General features: G+C 36.7%; 4 protein-coding genes across 5 annotated transcripts; 3 read left to right on the top strand and 1 right to left on the bottom strand.

The window, feature by feature from the left end:
- The first annotated feature begins 197 nt into the window (after positions 1-197).
- Positions 198-2,726, top strand: LOC103866528. Of its 2 annotated transcripts, XM_009144471.3 has the most exons (10): positions 198-381; positions 687-872; positions 965-1,007; positions 1,085-1,111; positions 1,196-1,285; positions 1,382-1,548; positions 1,631-1,793; positions 1,865-2,187; positions 2,274-2,364; positions 2,452-2,724. In XM_009144471.3, exons 2-10 carry the CDS (start codon positions 709-711, stop codon positions 2,530-2,532), a joined length of 1,149 nt encoding a protein of 382 aa, XP_009142719.1. In that variant the 5' UTR covers positions 198-381; positions 687-708; the 3' UTR covers positions 2,533-2,724. The 2 variants fall into 2 exon arrangements, with proteins under 2 accessions (XP_009142719.1, XP_018514258.1); XM_018658742.2 differs by lacking the exon at positions 198-381 and having other exon boundaries at positions 662-872; positions 2,452-2,726.
- An 833-nt stretch (positions 2,727-3,559) lies between these two features.
- Positions 3,560-5,798, top strand: LOC103866527 (probable protein S-acyltransferase 2). The gene is made up of 5 exons (XM_009144470.3): positions 3,560-3,885; positions 4,374-4,553; positions 4,631-4,936; positions 5,019-5,243; positions 5,315-5,798. Exons 1-5 carry the CDS (start codon positions 3,775-3,777, stop codon positions 5,690-5,692), a joined length of 1,200 nt encoding a protein of 399 aa, XP_009142718.1. The 5' UTR covers positions 3,560-3,774; the 3' UTR covers positions 5,693-5,798.
- Positions 5,799-6,428: 630 nt separating this feature from the next.
- On the bottom strand, positions 6,429-9,602 carry LOC103866526. The gene is made up of 2 exons (XM_009144469.3): positions 9,389-9,602; positions 6,429-8,775 (listed from the first exon to the last, which is right to left on the bottom strand). Exons 1-2 carry the CDS (start codon positions 9,393-9,395, stop codon positions 6,716-6,718), a joined length of 2,067 nt encoding a protein of 688 aa, XP_009142717.1. The 5' UTR covers positions 9,396-9,602; the 3' UTR covers positions 6,429-6,715.
- An 8,922-nt stretch (positions 9,603-18,524) lies between these two features.
- Positions 18,525-20,202, top strand: LOC103866525 (transcription factor MYBC1). Its single transcript, XM_009144468.3, has one exon. The coding sequence runs from the start codon at positions 19,248-19,250 to the stop codon at positions 19,989-19,991; it is 744 nt and encodes a 247-aa protein (XP_009142716.1). The 5' UTR covers positions 18,525-19,247; the 3' UTR covers positions 19,992-20,202.
- Positions 20,203-21,111: the final 909 nt, after the last annotated feature.

Below are 21,111 nucleotides of genomic sequence, written 5' to 3'. Positions count from 1 at the left end.
TGATCCTTTCATGTCTTTCACTTTATGGCCAACCCACTAAATTTCTAAATACAACGCAGAGAGAGAATAAAGTCGAGAGAGAGACCAAATCAATTAGACGGCAAATAATGCGAATAAATCAAATAAAATAACACCACCAAAAATCAATAATATTTGTATTTTGGAATTAAAAGAAAAAAAAAGGATTTATATGTGTGTTTCCAGAAGAACATGATATTATATCAATCGCCATAAACAACAATAAGAAGACAAAACGAACCAGCAACGCGACCTCTAAACGCTTCAAGACCTCTCCTTTCCTCAAAAGAATCTCCCCCATAAATAAATAAATCTTCAAACACACAGAGATAAACAAACCCATCGATTCTTCTGGAAATAAAGGTATGAAACTTTCTATCAATATGTTCGATTTCTCTTTAGTATATTTTTTTTGACAATGGTGCATATGTGTAACGTTTTCTCTCCATGTTGTTGCTTTAAATGAAAAAAAGACATTTACTTTTGATTGAATTTGAATCTTCCTGGGTTGGATGAATATTTCAGTTTTGTGGGGTCTTATTGTATTAATTACATTATTGTCAGAATCTCTAGTCCCTTTGAAACCTTTTTCCTATTCATCTCGTTTTAATTGAAAAAGACACAACCTTTGAATACTCAGGGACTTGTTTGGTTTTGGGTTTTGTCAGCTCTTTGCAGCTGTTGTGAAAGATGATGTTTTTACACAGCAGTGTTAGACATGGATTGTCATTGTCCCTTGGTGTCATCAGTGTTATCAGTTGGGGTGTGGCTGAGATACCACAGATTATGACTAATTACTGTGAAAAATCCACTGAAGGTCTCTCTATTGCCTTCTTAACAACCTGGATCATTGGGTAAGACAAGTCTTGTTTTTTTGCTTTCTTAAAATGTTCCTCTCTCTCTCTCTCTAGTGATGTGACAATATTTGGATTGGTTTGCTGTGTAGAGATATCTTCAATCTTCTTGGATGCTTGATGGAACCAGCTACTGTAAGTTAATCTTCAGAACACCCAATCTTGTTGTTTTACTTTTAGCTAACTTTAAATTTACAAATCTGTTTTTGCAGCTTCCAACACAGTTCTACATGGCATTGGTAAACTACAAAAAGAACCAAAGCAGCTTTGTTATTACAATGTTTGTTTGTTTCTTTCCTTTGATTTGTTTGATGTGTATGTAGTTATATACAGTGACTACATCAGTTCTCTTTGTTCAATCTATATACTACGGCCATATCTACCCACGGTTGAAGAACAAAAGAAACCAGATGGTATACTATTTGATTCAAGATTCTTTCTTGTTCTCAAGGATGTTAATAATGTGTAGATACTAAAACAGCTCTTGAGTATTGTATTGTTTGGTATAGGTTGAAGCAGAACGGATATCAAACATATGCAGTGATGCGAAGATTCCGAGTAGATGGAGGAATAGCTGCTCTGATGCTACTACTCCTTGTGGCGTTCAGACCACACCTATCACCATGATTCCTGGGAGTCACCGGACTAGTTTCACCGGAAGAGAACTATTCTACACGTAATGCCTGCAATTTAGATTCACTCTCATTGTGATTTGTGAAAGTTAGTTTGACGTTTTTTGCGTTTATGGTTATTGTCAGGTCGGCAAGATCTTTGTCGAGTAGTCATACACCACCAGCTGGATCTGTACTAGCTCAGAGAATGGCTCGTGGTCAAAGTGAACCAACTCTTGAAGAGCCTTTGCTTCCTGATGACGCCACGTTTCCTTCAATGCCTCCTTCCACCAAATCATTGTTATGCGTGGTTAGAGCCTTGTAACACAATGCTCGGTTTCAGTTTCTCAATTCTAAGTGGTTTCATTCTCTCTATTATAGGTCTCAGTGTTCATGTTTCTTGGAACATTCAACATCTCTAGCTTGCTTAGTGAACCAAGAACTATGGCTTTAGGAGAGAGTGATCGAGTATTTGTGGTTCGAGCAGCAAGAAAGCTTTTGCAGGTCACTAGTGGCAACTTAGCAGAACATAGCGGTGGAGAAAACAGCAAGATTGGGATGTGGTTGGGTTGGGCAATGGCATTCATCTACATGGGGGGAAGGCTTCCTCAGATATGTCTCAATATGAGGAGAGGACATGTTGAAGGATTGAATCCATTAATGTTCTTCTTTGCATTAGTTGGGAACATGACTTATGTAGGAAGGTAAAAGATCGATGAAATCTTTATTTTTGCTTCGAGTTTAAAGAATCTCTGGTGGGTTTTTTGAGCTTTCTTGTTTTTGGTTGCAGCATCCTTGTGGCCAGTGTTGAATGGTCAAAGATTGCACCGAATCTACCATGGCTTGTTGATGCAGGAGGATGTGTTATTCTCGATTTTCTTGTAAACAATCTCACTCTCTCTCGTCACCTTCTTTGATTCCTTTCTTTGCCACTGAGTTTTAACTTTGTTTAATTCTTTTTTTTTCAGATTCTGCTTCAGTTTTTCCACTTCCGGTGTCGCAAAGACACAGATTCTGAGAAGAAGTATGAAACAGCAGAAGCTGTTTAAGGCTTGGCTACTCACTCCCAAACATGGATGCCTTGAAGAGAAAACAGTTTTGGATTCTGATCTGACCAATCAAGATTCATCTCATTCTATTTTTTATATATTCTTTTACACAACATTCAAAATTTTGTGCTGATAAACAACTACTTGCTTGTTCTGAGTTTTAAATAATATTAGATGTTTTATGGTTTCAAATTCATCTCTTATGATATATATCACTGCTTGAGACCAAGCATTTAACTATGAAACTAGTCTGAACAAAGTGAAAATCAAGAGCATGAAAGGAAGTAACTCATTTTGAGAAACATAACTATGATTCAATTATCTCAAATTTATCCTAAATCGACTACAGACATGGTTTGGTGATCATTGATTGGGACGTAACTTAATAAAACTTTATGTGGTCTATAGAATACTTTGATGTAGATATGTATATGGTTTTAAATTTTAAATAAAAAATAAAAAATACTGCTACACACATATATATATTTATTTATTTATAATTCTTAAACAAATATTTAATTTAAGTATTATTTTATTTGTTTTAGTAATTTATAAATAAAAAATATTTTTAATTATTTTTACGAATCCGGATCCAGATATTCACGGGTAATGTAATATTTAGACGGATATCCAAAATCCGGATATCCGGAAGCCACAAATCCGGATCCGGATATCAAATCAACGAATCCGACAGCCCAATCAATTGCCGCATAGTCAAAAAGTTTAACTACTACTTGTAGTCTTTATGAAAAGTTTGTTAATCCAACAAAGATTCTGACTGACACAAGTCATACAAAGTACCCAAAAAAAAAAAGTCTGTTAGAAACAGAAAATGGCGCGTGCGGGAAAACAGCAATATCAGGTTAGGGTTTTGTAAGGTGGCGAGATATTAGGAGGTGACGTAGCTGTCAAGAATGCTATGTTAAGTATGTTCCAGAGAATGGATGTTGTTGTTGTTGTTGACGAACTTCCAATGGCTGAGGAGAAAGCTTTAGAAGGAAGAAAGAGAGAGAAACCATTTTCTTGAAAACAAACCTTAATTAGAAAAAACAAAGGAGGGGAGAGAGAAGAGAGAGTTTGGTGAAGAGGAGGAGAGGAGCCAAACAATCAGCGGCAGCGACTTGAAATCTCCGGTGGTTTCGTTCGCTGGCCGCGACAACAACAACAGACAAGCAATAGAAGACAATGGTGTTTATTATGTTTTGGTCGTTCCGTCTTTGAGTCTAAAGCTTTGAGAAGAATATGGGGAGGAAGAAAAGCAGTCATGTCCATAGTGCTCCTTCTGACGACGACAACATGTATTCTAAAGATTCTAAACCCAAGAGGATCTACCAACTCTGGCCTGGCAACAATGTATGTATATGCCTTTCCTTTGACAAACAGAGAAAAGTTTTTTTGTAATGTCCTCTTTCTTGCAACCCACGGATCTTCCTCTGTATTGGAAGCTGAGATTGGTGAATTAGGGTTCATTTTATTTTTCTCTCCTGAACTTAATGCCTGGGATCAATCTGATACGAAATCCTGATCTCTTTAAGTTTAATACATTTGATATGGTTATGGTCGGTCCTGAGATTTTAGAAGTTATAGATAATTTAGTAAAGGTTTCTATAAAAAATATGTTTTAAAAATAAATGTAAAAATTTTACTAAAATTTCTAGAACCATACACCAATGTTTCACTAGATATGCTTAGAACCGGTTCTGGATATGGTTTGGTCTTTAGCTCTTTAGCATAGTATCTAGCTATTTCTTGCCTCACAAGCATGACATGAAGTACTACTCAGTGTTTTGTCTACGTGAATGTCTAAATTGCAGCTTGACTTATTATGTTTCATGTTTTAGAAATTTTATTGTGGAGGGAGACTAGTCTTTGGTCCAGATGCATCTTCACTTCTTCTGACCACAGCTATGATTGGAGCTCCTGCTGTCACATTCTCCATCCGAATGGCTTTCATGATCGGCAAGCGCTACCCTTTGTTCCACACTCTTGTCTTGATGGGTTCCCTTTTGCTCACTGTCTTGGTAATAACCCTAAACCGTTACTTGCGTCTTAAGCCATGTTTGCCCTCCTGCATCTCTTTACTTTCTCTTCTTCACAGGACTTCACGTTTCTCTTCTTAACATCATCGAGAGACCCCGGTATCATCCCAAGGAACAAAGACGCACCTGAAGGAGAAGGGCTTAACAAGATCACTCAATCCTCAGAGTGGGTAAACAACAAGCTCGGTAGCACAAAGTTACCTCGAACCAAAGATGTGTTGGTGAATGGATACACTGTCAAAGTTAAGTTCTGTGACACTTGTTTGCTTTACCGTCCTCCTCGCGCCTCTCACTGCTCCATCTGCAACAACTGTGTCCAAAGATTTGATCATCATTGTCCATGGGTGGGCCAGTGCATCGCTTTAGTAAGTCAAAAATGTTTTTTATTTGAATCTCATGTAACAAAAACGTGTGTGAGTGTGTATATAAACGGCTTGTCTTTTGCAGAGAAACTATCCTTACTTCATTTGTTTCATATCAACATCGACACTCCTCTGCTTGTACGTCTTTGTCTTCTCATGGGTCAGCATGCTTGAGGCACACGGCAAGATGTTGTTAATGATTATTACGGATGACGCAATATTTATTGTTCTCATTGTCTACTGCTTCGTTGTTGTCTGGTTTGTTGGTGGACTCACTGTGTTTCACCTCTATCTCATCTGCACCAATCAGGCAAGATCCTTATATAAACTCTTGTCTGATTATTGCAGCTATGTTTTGGTTCTGATTGTATGTTTTTGCAGACAACTTATGAGAATTTTCGATACCGATATGACAAGAAAGAGAATCCTTACGGAAAAGGTCTATTCAAGAACCTATACGAGTTGTTCTTTGCTAAGATCCCACCTCCAGTGATCAACTTCAGAGACTGGGTTCCCGAGGAACCTGACGTGGAGGTTGGTTCCATTGCATCTGAGCTAGACAGAGCCTTTGGACCACGGGGAGAAAATAAACATGATATGGATATGGAAATTGGAGATTGGAAAGCTAGCAAGGGAGGTTTGGTTCTCCAGACACTGGAGTATGACAACAACAACAAAATTGAAGAGACTGTTAAGAAGAAAGGTTTAAGTGATGGAACTGCAGAGACCAACACAGTGTTTGATGTGAGATCGAGATAAGATAAAGAGATCTGTTGTGGAATCTTTGCGCCTGTAAAAATTAAAACCTTGATTGCTTGTGTAAACTACTTTCTTACTTCTAAAGCCACACACTTTTGTCTCCAAATAGTAAACGTTTTCAGATCAGAGAAAAGCTCAGGAGTAGTAGTTTTGGGCATATTATCCTAAACTCCAAAACCGAACCGAAAAAAAGGAGACCGAAACCGGATCCAAAGTTACAAAAACCCAAACAATTCCTATTTTTCTAAGAAAAAAAAAAACGAAACTGAACGAAAACCGAACGGATACTCCAATATCTTAAATATAATAAAAATATTAATTAATTCAAATTTTATATAAAATATAATTTATAAATAAAAATATCCAAAAAAATTATTTACTCAAATCTTTTTTAGATATTCCAGATTTAACTCGAGTTTTTGAAATTTTCGAGGGTTTTTGGCTTTAAATCCAAACCAAAAAACTGAACTATTTTTAATTTAGTTCACTTCGAGTTTTATAAAAAAAAATAGAAACCCAATCAGAAAAATATTCAATTCCTAAACAGGTCATAAACCACCCCAATCCGAATAATAGAAAAAACGAATTTTCCTAACCAAAAACCCTGATCAAATGTAGACTATTGCAGGGTCCTTTCTTGCATTGCAAGGTTCTTCATAACATTTTCTTTGTTGTCCCTCGCTCATAAGATACATCATATCATAAAGTGATAAAACCATTTAGGAACCAACACATGTAAAAAAAATACTGACGGATAGAGCATACAAGAATCATTACAATGAAATAATAGAGAATCACTTTCAAGATAACAATAATAACAATAATGAAGAAAAGGAACAGAACATTAACAGGCTGAAGGCAAACACAGAATCTAATCCACATCCCAAAGATACCTATACAAGATGGTCCCAAAACCGTAGGATACGTCTCATCTAGTGAAGCTTCTCCAGTCTCTCGGACAGGTTAAAGCAGAGAGCAGCACCTGAAAAGAATGTTTAATATAAAGACACACTCACATGGGCTTTAGCCTGAAGTTTCGATATCTTTCCCATGATCTTCCGAAAGATTCCTCTTCAATCTCCTCAACCAAATGTCACAATCCAAAGGATACGGTGTCCCACACAGACTATCAACGTAATCAGAAAAGGCCTTTAAAATGGTGGAGACATCACCAAGCTTCTGCTGTATCAACCTCTTGGACCAAGAGGTCTCTCTCCACTGAAGAGCTCCTTCAACCGAATCCAAATCAGGCAAGTCCCCTCCACAACAGAAGTAAAGCATGTAGATCAAGCTCTCCGCATCAGAGGCAGCACAAAGCTTCCCTTCTTGGAGTGCATAAGTCGATGAGAAGTGAAGATTCATCGCCGGTCTGTCTCTATCCTCGAGCACCGCGTGACCCCAACCTATTAATACAAAGTAAGGTAGCCTCACACCAGAGGTAACATAAACCACATTCTCCGGTCGGATATCGCCGTGGCGAATCCCACCTGAAGAAGAGGAGGAGAGCGCAGATAAACAATCATGGCAGCATCTGATAGCTTCTTCTGGTCCAAACATGCCTTCATTCACCAAATCAGCGACCGTCTCGCCGACGGGAGTGGTCGCAAGGATGGGAGTTCCGCACCAAGGGTGATCACAACGTCCACCTGAGCTCGGTTTCTGGCATTGCCCCGGGTGAATTACCCGACCAGAGCCGTGGAGCTCTGGCAAGTACTTGCTAGAGAGCCCTCTCTGCTTCATAACGCTTAATACTTTAGTCTGTCTTTGCACTTGGTACCATAAGTTCATGTCTTCCCAAGCAGGCTCAAGCTGAGAAGGAGGAGAGCCAACGTAGAGAAACACAGCCCTTCCTGAGTCGTCGTCATCCTCCACTGGTGATGCAATGTGATGAGGAAGAGACACGTGGCTAATCTGATAGCCTTTTTGGTAGTTTGAATCCTCCAACCACAGAACAGATCCAACTTCAAGCTTCATAGACTCTCCACGCTCTTCTTGTTCTTCTTGAACTTCGACGATTTCAGGAGACCTAAACGCACCGTTTTCGTTGAGACTACTATCCTCCCCCAAGTGCCTCTCCTGTCTTCTTGAGTGAAGGCGAGAGGTGTGGTCAGCGGCTAAGTCTTCAATAGAGTGCCTAGGCGGTCCAAAGAACTGCATTATACTGTGGTACGTAGCAAAGACTACCTGCAAAGTACCAATGTCTCCCCAGTTTGCATTCCCCAGCTTGTTCCATATCCTGTCAACCGGCGACACTGAGATCTTGGAATGGTTTTTAATCCACTCCGCAGCGCAGTCATAAACACTGTTCACGTCGAAGTCGAGTTTACTCACGTCCCCTTCCACTTTCACTACGCAGCCGTACTGCGTATCAGCCACGAGGATGAAGACACAGTTTGAGCTTTGAGAGAAATCCAAACGGCTGACGCTTCTCGCTATGAGTATACGCAAAGCATAGAAAAGAGCCTCCCCTAAGAGAGGTAACGAAGGTTGATGATGATCGCTCTCAATGTCAGGTCTTAGGAGAGCGAGTTCAAGAATGTGATCCCACTTCCCGTGCGGATGACGTGGATTCTTTAACAGAACGCCGGTTGCTGAAAGATCCTCGAGCTTCCCGAGAGCTAACGCTTGCTCAGCTTGGTAAAACTTAAGATTCTGATTGTACAGACAGCCCACGGAGAAAGGAACAGGCTCGTCCTCCTGGCTCCAAAACGCCTCCCACAGGGTCTTGACCGTTGCGTGGAGAAAATCCTCTATTGCTAGATATGCATTTGCCTCCACAGAAGTGGAGGTTGATGCGTAAACGGCGTTTGGCATTCGAGTTAGCTGCTGGAAGGAGACTCCTTCCAGCGCGTAGTCGAACTTTTGCAGCTCGACGAGCTCAAAAGGAGGGTCGAAAACCGGTTCATTGCTCTCTGAGTTTTGTAGTGATAGAGAGAACCAGTCTTGGAGCTTGCCAGTGAAATGCTGGCTGCTGGTGAACCTGGTGAGGAACTCTCGTCGGATGCGAGATCGGCTTCCTGATGAGACGCTTGATCGCTTTGTAGTTGTGCCAGACCCGGTGGATTCAAGGTCTGGTGATTTACCTGTTAAGAGAGGCAGTGGTTTCAAAAGCTTTAGTGACAAATCATTACAGAACCTGCCACTGTTTCTATTAGAGGGAAGAGAGTAGTACTTCAGTCTTATGGAACAGAACAAATGTAAAACAGATAGTGAGAATGAACAATCAATATAGATATAGCATCTTTTAGTATCAATCATTACAGAACCTGCCACTGTCTTTGCAATAACTCTTTCTATTATAGAGAACAGTGTTAGGATCCAAATGTGGTTTTAATAGTAACATAAACATATAAATTTTTGTTACTATTAGCTGCGGTGCGGTTTTGAATTGTCACCATTCGAAGCCTTAGATGGGACGAAATGGAACAAATCTAAAGCAGATAGTGAGTATGAAAGAATCAATAAATCTTTCAAATTTGAAGTTATTAGGGTAGTATCATCAAGTAGAATTCAATCTTTCTCAAGTCTATCACTAAAGCTAATGCTCATTCTAAAAAGGATGAATCAAACAGTGTGAGACCCAGTTCTAGACAAGCAAATTCAAAGTGAAAGCTGAGAGAGAATTGGGAAAAGCTTAGGGTTTCTTTTATCAGATGGGTAACAAGAAGGAGATCTGGTAATGAAGAAAGCACGAACCTTTCATTACAGAAGATGAGAGTCTTCAGCTTCTTCTTCTAGTCTCTGCTCTGTAGTTTTTCTTCGTCTTCGTTTAGGATTTCTCTCTACCTAAGCCTAGCTGACCTGTCTTTCTCTTTACCTTTTTTTATTGTTAGTAAAATTCTTTCTTTGGGTATTTTGTTTGGTTTTATATGTTTTATTTTATTTTTTTATTGCAAAGACAGGTCAAAAGTACGAAACGCTTAACCATTATTAAGTAATAAATTAATCAAATTAATAGGGGGGCGTTGAAAGACTGCGGTCTTACTGTATATTCAACATATATTCTCCAACTTTATTGTAAAAAAATAACATAAGGAAATTTAGCATTAAAAAGTGCATTAACTCGGTTTTCATCCGCAAACAGAATATGAATATGGCAAAGCCTCCTCCAATCATCTTTCCCAATAAACAATTTTTTTTTTCAATAAACAAAATTTTATTTCCTACATTAATTAAAAATTGTAAAAAATTAACATAAATAACTCGATTAATTTACCCAATTTTTATTAATTCTTTCATTAAAAATTACAAAAAATCTAAATAATATAAAAACAAAGAATCAACACGAAGCTGAGAACAACTAAGAATTTGTGCAACACACAGAAATATAAATCTAGTTTATAAAATTATCTAGTATAGTAGTACTAGTATATATATATATATATTATATCTCAAATATATAAAGTGGTAGATAGATTCTACAGACAAAACGTATACCGACTACACAGATACTGCTAGATTTCATCTGTAGAAAACATTAAAAATACTACAAAAAAAAAAGCCTAAAAATAAATGATTGAATTAAATTTATTGAGAGGTAGTTGAGTTTTAGACAACATTCTTAAGACTATGAGCCAAGCTTTTTTACCCAGTGCCGGCCGACTTATGTCTTTTTTTTTTCCATCAATTTTAATTAATTAGAAGGGACGAAGCCCAATATCCTTACAAAGGCCCAAAAGACCATGCCAAAGAAACTGAAACAAAATACAACAATGAGTTTAGCCCAAATAAACCCACCGACACGGATGAAAACCCTAGACACGTGTCGTCAAACCCTAGAGCCGCCTCCACCCGACGGATTCGCCGTAAACTAAACAGCACCGCATCGGAGGTAGGCGCTGCAAATACCTCCACCACCGGAGATTCTTCCACAGAGAGCAATAATCGGACATACCGAAATCTCATCTGTATCACCACAACACACTCGGGAGTAAATCCCGATCCCACAAACTCTGCTTTCTTCTCTTGTTATCTTCCTTGTTATCAGAGAGTTTCATCCTCTTCGGAGATCTCATCCAATCTGACCTAACCAACATCGTGAAGACAAGAGATACGACCAACCACCCATAAAAAAAAACAGTAGCTAAAACCCAAAATTCTACGGGTTCCAAGCCGGCAAAGTAGAGCTTTGAGAGCCTCTACCCTCCGGAGACAATAGCCGGCGACGACGGAGCTGTGTAAGCCTCTCCATCCCAGAGACAAGACCGGCGACGACGGAGTTGACGAAACCTCCACCTCCCGGAGAAAGACCGGCGACGACGGAGCTGTAGAAGCCTCCACCTCCCGGGATCGAACCTTGGTCTGGCGAAACATCTTTCCACCGCCGTGACCCTCCATACGACCGCGTCTTTACTCCAGACGCCGAGCCACCACGAAGACGGAGACTGGGCCAGAACCAGAGCTTAGACAAAGCGATAGATGAAAGGAAACGAAGGAAAAGCAAGAAAGAGACTTTAAACGAAGAAAAAAGGGTTCCGGCGATGGCACGGTCGCTCACGCGCCGGCCATACGCCGGACCCAAACCAGATCGCATTTCTCTCTCTCTCTCCAACCTTAGTGCTATTGATTGCAACCGGCCCACTTATGTCTACCTCTCCAAATTTATTGAATCATTTGCATAGTTCTCCTAGCTTGTCCCACTACATCATAGATAGTTGATCAAGATCTAAAAGTGATAATTCTGATAAACAAAGTGTCAGAGTGAGAAAATCATGTATGATCATGCATGTGATGTGATGGAATTTAAAGATCTGTTGGAATTGGCCAATTGGGTAACAAATATGCAAGAGAATTCTTCATGGATTTTAAGAAAACTACTACAAAACGACTATAATTAATATGTTAAATGGACTATACAATTTACTACTTTATCTTATTTTGTCAACGACTATACAATATATATATACCATTACAAAAAAAACACAACCATTTCTCTACTTTCTTGATCATTTTAACAAAATCGTGGTGGTAATTAAAGGAATAAAAACAGTATCTGGATTTCACAAAAGAACCTTCTTTTGTGCAAGGACTACCTCATGAATGTCTTACTTTTAAAATTGGGCCCTAAATTCAAAAATACATAAGCCCGAGGCCAGACAGCTACATGCTCTCTCACGTGAACAAAAAAAATACAATTTATAATTGGAAATAACGGTTATAGAGATAATCTAGCAAAAATAAAAACTGAAAATGACAAGTAATAACAAATTTATATTAGAAAAAAATAAAACAGCTAAAAAACAACGGACCAGAAACACGTCTTAGCAAACCAAAAAAATATCTGATTAAGAAACACCAAATCCGAACGTCTAATCTCGGGCGTTTTTGTTTTTGCCGCTTCTTAAGAACTTACCTTCTTTGTCACGAGCAATCACCACCGAACAAATAGAGAACAAGTCAAAAAGTACAAAAGGAAAAAGAGAAAGCCTCTCCATGACCGCTGGAGAAGCATCATCTAAATGAGGAAGGACGGTGACGACTAGGACGTGGTTGAGAGAGTTTTCTATTACGACAATTTTCTTAGTTGATATTTTCGAAAGTGAGTGTGATGTTTTGGGTGGAATCCTCCAATACATCACGGCGGGAAAAAGAAAGAAATAATTGTTACCTAATACCTAGTAATATTTGGAATACGCCAATGCAACTGACCATGTGTTTCTTACAAGTTTATCACCGAGTAAATCGTTGGAATGATTCGTGAATCTCAAAATTGGATCGACCGAATCATTTGTTTTTTTTTTTGGATACAGCTTAAATGCATACGATTTAGAAGATACCAAATTAAAATTCACCTAAGCTTGAATTCTCTACTTAAAACAAATTAAAATGTATGCTACATACCAACAGATAGTTGGCATACTAGATAAAATTCTTATATTACCTAACAGAAATTTATGAGGTCATGAGTTCAATTTCTGTTGGGAGAAGTCAGTTCTTCCAAGAAGAGTTGATGTGGAATGGTTTGAACCTCATCTTAGATGATGTGCATATTTTTGGACCTAGGACTTCTATACATTCAAAAATGATATATATATATATATATATGTACTGTGGTTGATAACATTACATTCATCAGAAAAACTGATATATGTGAACTTGGGATTTCAAACGCACCCCTACAAGTAGTTCAGTTGAGCTAATAATCGGTGAGTCTGGCGACAGTTGTACACACGTCTCTACTTGTAAACACAATTCGTTAAATTTGTTTCCATGAGAACAAACTTCTTATATTAACGTCAACTCACCAGTTAATTAACATAATTATATACAAAACATATCTACTAATAATAGGAATCCTAATTAATTCTAAAGGTTGTGAATCCCACTTGTTGAAAAGTTGTGTCTTTTCTAAAAAATATTAAAAAGGGTTGTGTCTTTTCAAAAGTTCAGTGTTATAAGGTTGTGTCTTTTCTAAAAATTCATATAAATATATTTTAAAAAGTGAAAAGTTGTGACTATTCTATAAGCATCTTTTCAAAATAACTATTTTTAAATTGAAAGAATGTGACTATTCAAATTGAAGAGTTGTGACTATTCAAGGTTAAAAATTGTGACTATTCAAGTTGAAGAGTTGTGACTATTCAAGTTGAAGAGTTGTGACTATTCAAGTTGAAGAGTTGTGACTATTCAAATAAATTTTTAAAATCTATAAATAGTCTTTGACATGCATTTCTCAAAATAATTTTTTTCACTAATTTAATTAATTATAAAATGGTGAAAAAGTTCTATGATGTTATTTATAAAAGTTTGTGTCTTTTAAATAGAGATTCTTGAGTATGATATATTTTTCTATATTATGTGTCTTTTTACATGAAATAATTATAAATTGTGAAATACTTATAAAAATCATAAAAGATGTATCTTCTCATTATAAACAGTTGTGAAATTGTCACTAAAGAACACATCCTTCTATTTGTACCTAATCGCTTTACTTTTTAAAAGTTGCACATTTTACTACTCAATACTCATACATTTTCAATTTGATTGGTTGTAAATGTCATATAGTTGCAACTTTCTACTGATTGTTATATATATATATATATATATATATATATATACATGTGTTTCTAATCGTTTAATTTTTTAAATGTTGCATACTTCCACTGTTATGAATCTCGCTGTTGGCCAGTAAGACTTTCATTAGGAAAGCTTGGTTATATTTCATTTCTCTGTGCTGAATCTTCTTATTAATACTTCCTGTTTTTTTTTCTAAACTTTTCAATAATTTTTTTAAAAAAATTTGTCAAGATAATTAAAATTGTCAAGTCAAAATTCAAGTTATGGCATATGTAAAAATATATGAATCAACATAATTATCTGGTTAAATTATATCTGGTCTAAAAAGTATATATCAAATAAAATGAAAAGGGGGGAAAAAGCAAAAGAAAAAACGAAGATAATAGATGCATGGGTGATCAAACGGCTCCGACTGATTAAAAGTAAGCAATTTAATAATATATAATATACATAAGTTTGAACTTCTCAAATAAAAAAGGGTTGCTATTATATATAGAAAAAAATACTTTCAAAATAATTATAAACAAATATAAAAAAAGTTTAAGATGTGTCTTTTCATTATAAAATGAGATATGTCTTTTTACTATGTAACTATTTGAAAAATTGTGAAAGTATGTGTAGATGTGTCTTACATGATAAGAATGTGTCTACACATCCAAAATGTGTCTCTTTAAGCTAAATGTAATATCTAAGAATAATTATTTCAAATATGAAAGTTGTGGCCATTCATATAGAATTTTGAGAGACTATAAATAGTTTATTTCTATATATATAAGTAATTCATTATAAATTTTAGTTATTTTATAATATTATATATTTATAAATTATGGCAATTATTAGTGATGATAGACTTTGGTGATGAACTATTATAACATTGGAACTTTTGGTAATGATATATTCGGGTGATGAACCATTATAAATTTTGGTGTTAACAATACTCTTATGTAATTATTGTGATGTTTGGCTGTTAACGTTGCAACTTTTAACTTTTTGTATAGGAAGTTAAGATAATTGGCAAATCATAATTAAAAATTGTTAAAAATTATAGATGTGTTTTTAACATCATCTCTAAAATGTATTAGTTTTAAGAGTTGTGTCTTTTTAATTAGTTTTAAAAAGATTAAAATATCCAAAATGTGTTTCTAAAAATTGAATAGTTGTGTCTTTTCATTATGCAATAAGGTGTTTTTTGTAATGATGTGTATATTCAAAATATATTGTAAATATATTATCTTACAATAAATATATCTCGAATTTAAAAATTGTAACTATTCATGTAGTTCTTTGCAAAACTATAAATAGGTCATATCTATAAATTTTTTTATTGTAAATCTTTCAGTGAAGAAAACAGGTTGTGTTTAGTTAACTGATTACAAATTTTTGAATATTTTCAGATGAAATGTTGTCAACAAAGGATAATAGGAAGGATCATTCATGTTTGGATAGCAAAAAAAGAAATCTAAAACAAAATTATAAAATTATTAGTCTTAATTTTTTTCTATCAGATGAAAATGTGTGTTTTTTTTTACTTCAAGTAGTCGTCATAAGCTACCTTATTAATTTAGAAAATGATTAAATTTGAATGTGTTTACTTTTAGTTAGTTTCAGTTGTTTTTGATATTCCTAAATAATTTAGCTAAACAGATAATAAGACATATATCTTATCTAATATTGACATATTTGTAATTTTAATACAACCAACCTACAAACAAAATATATATATTTTAATACCAAAAGTCAATTATATAATTTAGCTTTTCTTTATAAAATGAGTTCACGTGCGATATCGCACGGGTTCTTTGCCTAGTAAGAAATAATAGGCATGTCTAATAAAAAAATATCATTACCGTGTTTTTATCCTAATTGATTTAATGGTAGGTGGGTATCAATCAACCTAAAGGATACCTATACATAGGGGCGGATATGGCCATCACATGGTTCATGAATTAACTTGTTTTTTCCCTCAATAAAGAAAGAAAGATTCCCTGCTTTAAATCATTTTCCTTCTCTCCACTCTTTTAAGAATTTTTTTTTTTTTTTTTTTTGCTAAGAATGTTAATATCATTTACTAGTAATGAAAGTGATTACAAGTGGTGAGACTTGCAATACAAAGAGCTTCAAGAAGCTAATTTGGTTGTACAATCTGCAAAAAAGTTAAAAAAGCTTGTAGAACTTAATAGGACTAATCTAGTGAACTAGATTAATGCTAAAACTAAAGATGTGTTACTTTGCACTAGACACTTGAAGAGAAAATGACTGAGCCCACCTTAAGCTGGAACCTGCAAAAGGAATCAATAGGCATCAAAGAAGTCTGATAATCAGAGTTCCCCTTGGGCAGGGAGGCTGCAATCGCATTAGCCGGAAGAGGTGACCAAGCTCTGCATCAGCACATACAACGCTACCAACTCCAGGACTATCAACAACAGCAAGCCTTACAAGACTCATGACCTTCACGGTGTGGAAGCAGGCGGTAGGGAAACGGCAGAAACCGGCCACATACCAAGTCGGAAGGCTCGACGAGACTCAAAGAAAACCAGCTAACATCTTTGGGCAGCCATAAACAATCAAATGATTTGAGGACAAGGAGAGGCAGAGCTCTCAAAACAGGCGAGAGCTACGACGAAGGTGAGAGACTCCAGACGCCACGGCGGCTTAACTACGGGACAGCCCAAGATCCCTTGCCGATCTGCGAAGAGGAGGAGCTCACCGGAACCGAAAGCACTAAACGCACTGCTGTGCAAAGAGACAGATCTAGCAACAGAGTAAACCTCCACGATGGCCTCTACATCGTGTACCTGCAGGAGACAGAGAAGAGGAACCCACACAAACCAGTGGATAGCAAACCAACGACAAAGGGTTTGGAGAACGGTAAGGAAGGCTCCAGGCGAGGCAGCGACGCTCTCCATTCCAGACGAACCGTACGCCCCTAGATCTGACCCAGATCTAAGAAAGGACACTTTGTTGCGAGAGATCTCCGACTGGCACCACCAATCGCTTCAGTTTGCTACACCTCGCTTCTCCTCCAGCGGCTTGACGAACGCCCGTCATTGCCGTTGCAAATCACCGGTGAACCAGAGAAACCAGAGGAGAAAAGCATGTCGGTATAGATGGAGAGGAGAAGGATGGAGGACAGAGACAAAAAGAAGAAAGAAAAAGAAGGAGGGGTGGCGAAGAAGAACGGAACAGCAAACTTGCCGTCGATCTTCTCCACCGTAACAGGATTGTGATGTTGTCGGCGCTAGGTTAAAACGATTTGGGAAGGGAGAGACTCTAGAGAGAATATTTTCTTTCTCTCTCTTGGTTTTTTTCGGTAAAATGTTACAACATTGTAAGTTGCACAAAATAAAAGTTACAATGATTTTCCAGTAAATGATATTGCACAAAACAATATATCCTGTGCTTTTCTGGCCTTTTAATTGTGGCGCTTTTTAAAGTCCAAAATAAACAGATGCAAATGAAATCAAGGGGACAACTTTTGTCTGGTTTCACTTCTTGTCTTAGTACTTCGCAAGAGATTCCTTTTTTGTCTCAATTTTCTTTAGTATACACGATGGTGCTGGAGGGTTGGCCACTAGATTACTTTAATACATTTAACGTCGGCGGCCGAAGATACTTCATTTCATATGTTTCATATAGTTGGATATGTTTTTGATTTTACCCAAATAACCGAATGATCTACCACTGGTGAATTTCGGGTTATACACTAACTATCACTCAAAATGGCGTTTTAGACACTTTTTATTAGGGAGAAATGTTCAGTTTAAAGATCTTAATCGAATTTGGTTTTGGGCTCAAACACCCACATATGAAAATTGGATCGGCTAGGATAATATATTCCATATAAACGGCATAATAGAAATAATCCAAATCATTTTGTATTAGAAGCGTTCATGAATCCATGTTCGAATGTTTAGTTCTGAAAAAGTGAATTAACTCAAATTTTCGAGTGGATTTGATATACTTTTATTTGGATTCACATTCACACTTGGTTTTAATAATACACATCATTAATTTTTAATATAAAAACTCGATTTTCTATCCTTCAGCTAAGCTCAGGCTAAAAAAAAATTAATGTTAGCTATAAGAAGTATTTTAAATTCTCTTAAATTAAATAGAACTTGAATCGGATAAATTGTAGAATTTCGATGTCTCAGAATTAGCATCCTTAATTTCACATTACACGCCGAACCTAAAATTGGAATACTAATCATTCACACTACCCTAATGCATAGTTTATACCTAAAAAGCTAGTATTTGATTTATTTGTTAATGCAGATTGCAGCACAAGTCCCACTATCGACCCATACCTTTTTGTTACACTGTATCTAATACTAGTTTATTTTTAGAATGACATGTTAATTTCGAATATAAATATATCATCAACTTTTCTTCTATCACATATTAACAAGTAACTAAGGTTGGATATACTTTTGTAAAGACTTTTCAGAGTAACAAATTCAAAAGAAATTACTTATAGTTATAGATTGATAGTCAGATGGAAAAGCTATATACAGTGTACGCATGGTTAAACCCACTAAATGGAAGTTAATTTAATAGTTTAAAAAGTTAACCTAATCCATGCCGCTAGTGTGGAATCTCATGCGTACGACAAACCAATTGTACGACAGGTTGCTGTTTCTTAAAAACACCCACGCAAAGCATGACGCGTGAAAAGACACGTGTCACGTGGAAAGCCGAGAATCTTTCGGACCATAACTCCGAAACACATAAGACAGTGACAGATCCGAACCAAACAAAAAGCAAACCCTACTGTTTTTTGTCATCTTCTATTTTCTCTTCTCTTTCCCTTTCCATCACATTTAGGGAAATTAAATTTATGCTTTTCTTCCTCTGATATCCTTCATTAATAATTAAGAATTCTTCTTCTTAAAATTTAGCGAGAGATTCGGAGTTATAGTTATCAAGATTGAATATAGATTTCTTCTTTCTATCGTGAGCCTCTATGGCGCCGCGCTCTCGTTTATATAATAAGATATGACTTAGGATAACTTTTATTAAAATGATGTCGGCTCAACTATTGGCGCATTTTTATGCGATCTAATCTTTAATAGAATAGATTAACAACGAAGAGATCACATGAATTTAATACTCCACACCTTATCTTATACGAGTTCTTTCGAATAAGAATAATCACAACTTGGTCACGATTACAAATGTAAATAAATAAATAAAAGAACTTGAGGCAAACATGAACACAAATCTGGCAATTTGGACGCCATGAACCGAACCATATATGACAATGACAGATATATATGCTTATCAATATAATTCAACTTTTCTTGTTCTTATTTGTACGTATATTTTTATAAAAAAGAATAATCTATTCCAGTTCCATAACTCCATTAACACATTATTCAAGAGAAAAGAAATCAGCCAATCACTCTTCTTGTCTATATATATTTAGTAAAAAAATCACAATTAACTACTTTGTTCTTCTTCCGCTTAGATCCACCTCGAACCTCTCTCTCCTCCGCCGTCACATCCAGCAACTGTCACCGTCGCAAGAACACCTTTCAAAATGAGAGAGGAAACTCCGAACTGGCTCGTCAGATGGGAGGAGGAGCTTCCTTCGCCGGAAGAGCTCATACCCATCTCTCAAACCTTAATCACCCCTCACCTAGCTCTTGCCTTCCAAATAGGAAGCCACAACAATCACTCCTCACCTAAGAGAACCGTCGCCATGTACCACCAGAAGCTCCAGCCCGCCGCCACTCCAACTCCAACTATGATGAATTCTGACTTCGCGGTAGACTCATCAACTGATCTCGGCTCAGGAGGAGGAGGAGGAGGAGGAGAAGAGCCAGCGAGGACGCTGAAACGGCCGCGTTTAGTATGGACGCCGCAGCTGCACAAGCGTTTCGTGGACGCGGTTGGTCACTTAGGGATCAAGAACGCAGTTCCTAAGACGATAATGCAGCTTATGAGCGTTGAAGGGTTAACGAGAGAGAACGTAGCGAGTCATCTCCAGAAATATCGTCTCTACCTAAGGAGAATGCAAGGCGGGAACGGTAACGGAGTCTCCGGAGGACACGTCATCGTCTCAGACTCGGCCACTGACCGGCTCTTCGCGAGCTCGCCGGTTCCGGCGCATTTATTGAGCCATGAGTACTTGATGCCGTCTCCGTTGATGAACCCTTATTTAGGGAAACATGTGGTTACGCAGCAGAACCATGTGGTTCGTAATTTGAGGTATGAAGGTTCAGAGTATGGTAATGGAGATGGTGGTAGGAAGGTTCTTAAGCTCTTCCCTGCTGGAAATTAATAATGAGATTTGAATTATTTAACTTCAAATCTCTTATGAAATTAATAAATTTTAAGGTGTGTGGGATTATCTTTGTAATCTGCATTTTTCGTCAGGTTTTAATAATGTATTGTTCGTGTATATTTTTAAGCAAATGATAATTTACTCTTGTTTGTATGATGTTATCATCATTTGTATTCACTAGAATCAAGTGTTTTTTTTTTACTTTTAATATCTTCGTCCATCTGATAAATTAAATAATCTCCATGAACATGTACAAATGCATCATTTTCTTCATGTTTTTTTTTTCACACATAGTATCAAGGTTTTAAAATATACAAGAAATTTTTCAACTCATAATCATTCTTTGGTATCCCCCCTAATCAATTTTGATGGGTCATGGATGGATGTTTTACATGCCTTTCATAGCTTGTTAGTCAAGGTCATACTTACCTTTCTCTCTGTCTTCGAGAATTGCAATGCGGAATGCTTTGAAAGCTCTCCCTGGGTATATGGGCATATGGGTCTTCTCTGCCTATCAATGTTACCATTGATCAGAACTTGATTTTGATCTCTGCTATGACTACACTTCATCCTCCAATGAATAGTTTTAGAAGAAGAATCGTTACAACAGAACTAATTCAAAAATACAAGTTCTATATCTACCATAATGCCATTAGTAAAACTTTAAGACATACATCCTTTAAAGGTTTCAATGACTTCTATTTGTTGAAACTAGATATGTCCAAAGCTATATAGTATTTTACAAATCTTCCCGTTTGAAAGATAGCTACATTTTTATGATATGGTTTTAGGCCTCCAAAATGTTACTCGGCCTAACTCGAATGTAATTGCTCTCTTTTTTTTTGAACAAACAAGCATTTCATTTCAAACTAGAGTTTAGACTCCAAAAGTGGAGCTGCTTACAGACCCAGCAAGAGCAGTTTTTGCAAACAAATCTGCTTCCGAATTGAAATTACGAGTTTTACAAGGTATTCACCGGATCCAGATCCAGGCCTACCACCTAAAGCACAAAAAAGAATTATGCAAGAAGTTGGACTAATTCGAACAAAGTTTCTATAGGACAATTAATAAAATCAGATTTAAGCACTACACTACAATCTTAATTAGAAACTGAAAT

The sequence above is a fragment of the Brassica rapa genome, chromosome A05 (genome assembly GCF_000309985.2).
Source record: "Brassica rapa cultivar Chiifu-401-42 chromosome A05, CAAS_Brap_v3.01, whole genome shotgun sequence".
Taxonomy (NCBI): domain Eukaryota; kingdom Viridiplantae; phylum Streptophyta; class Magnoliopsida; order Brassicales; family Brassicaceae; genus Brassica; species Brassica rapa.
This window is presented reverse-complemented; position numbering and strand designations above follow the sequence as displayed.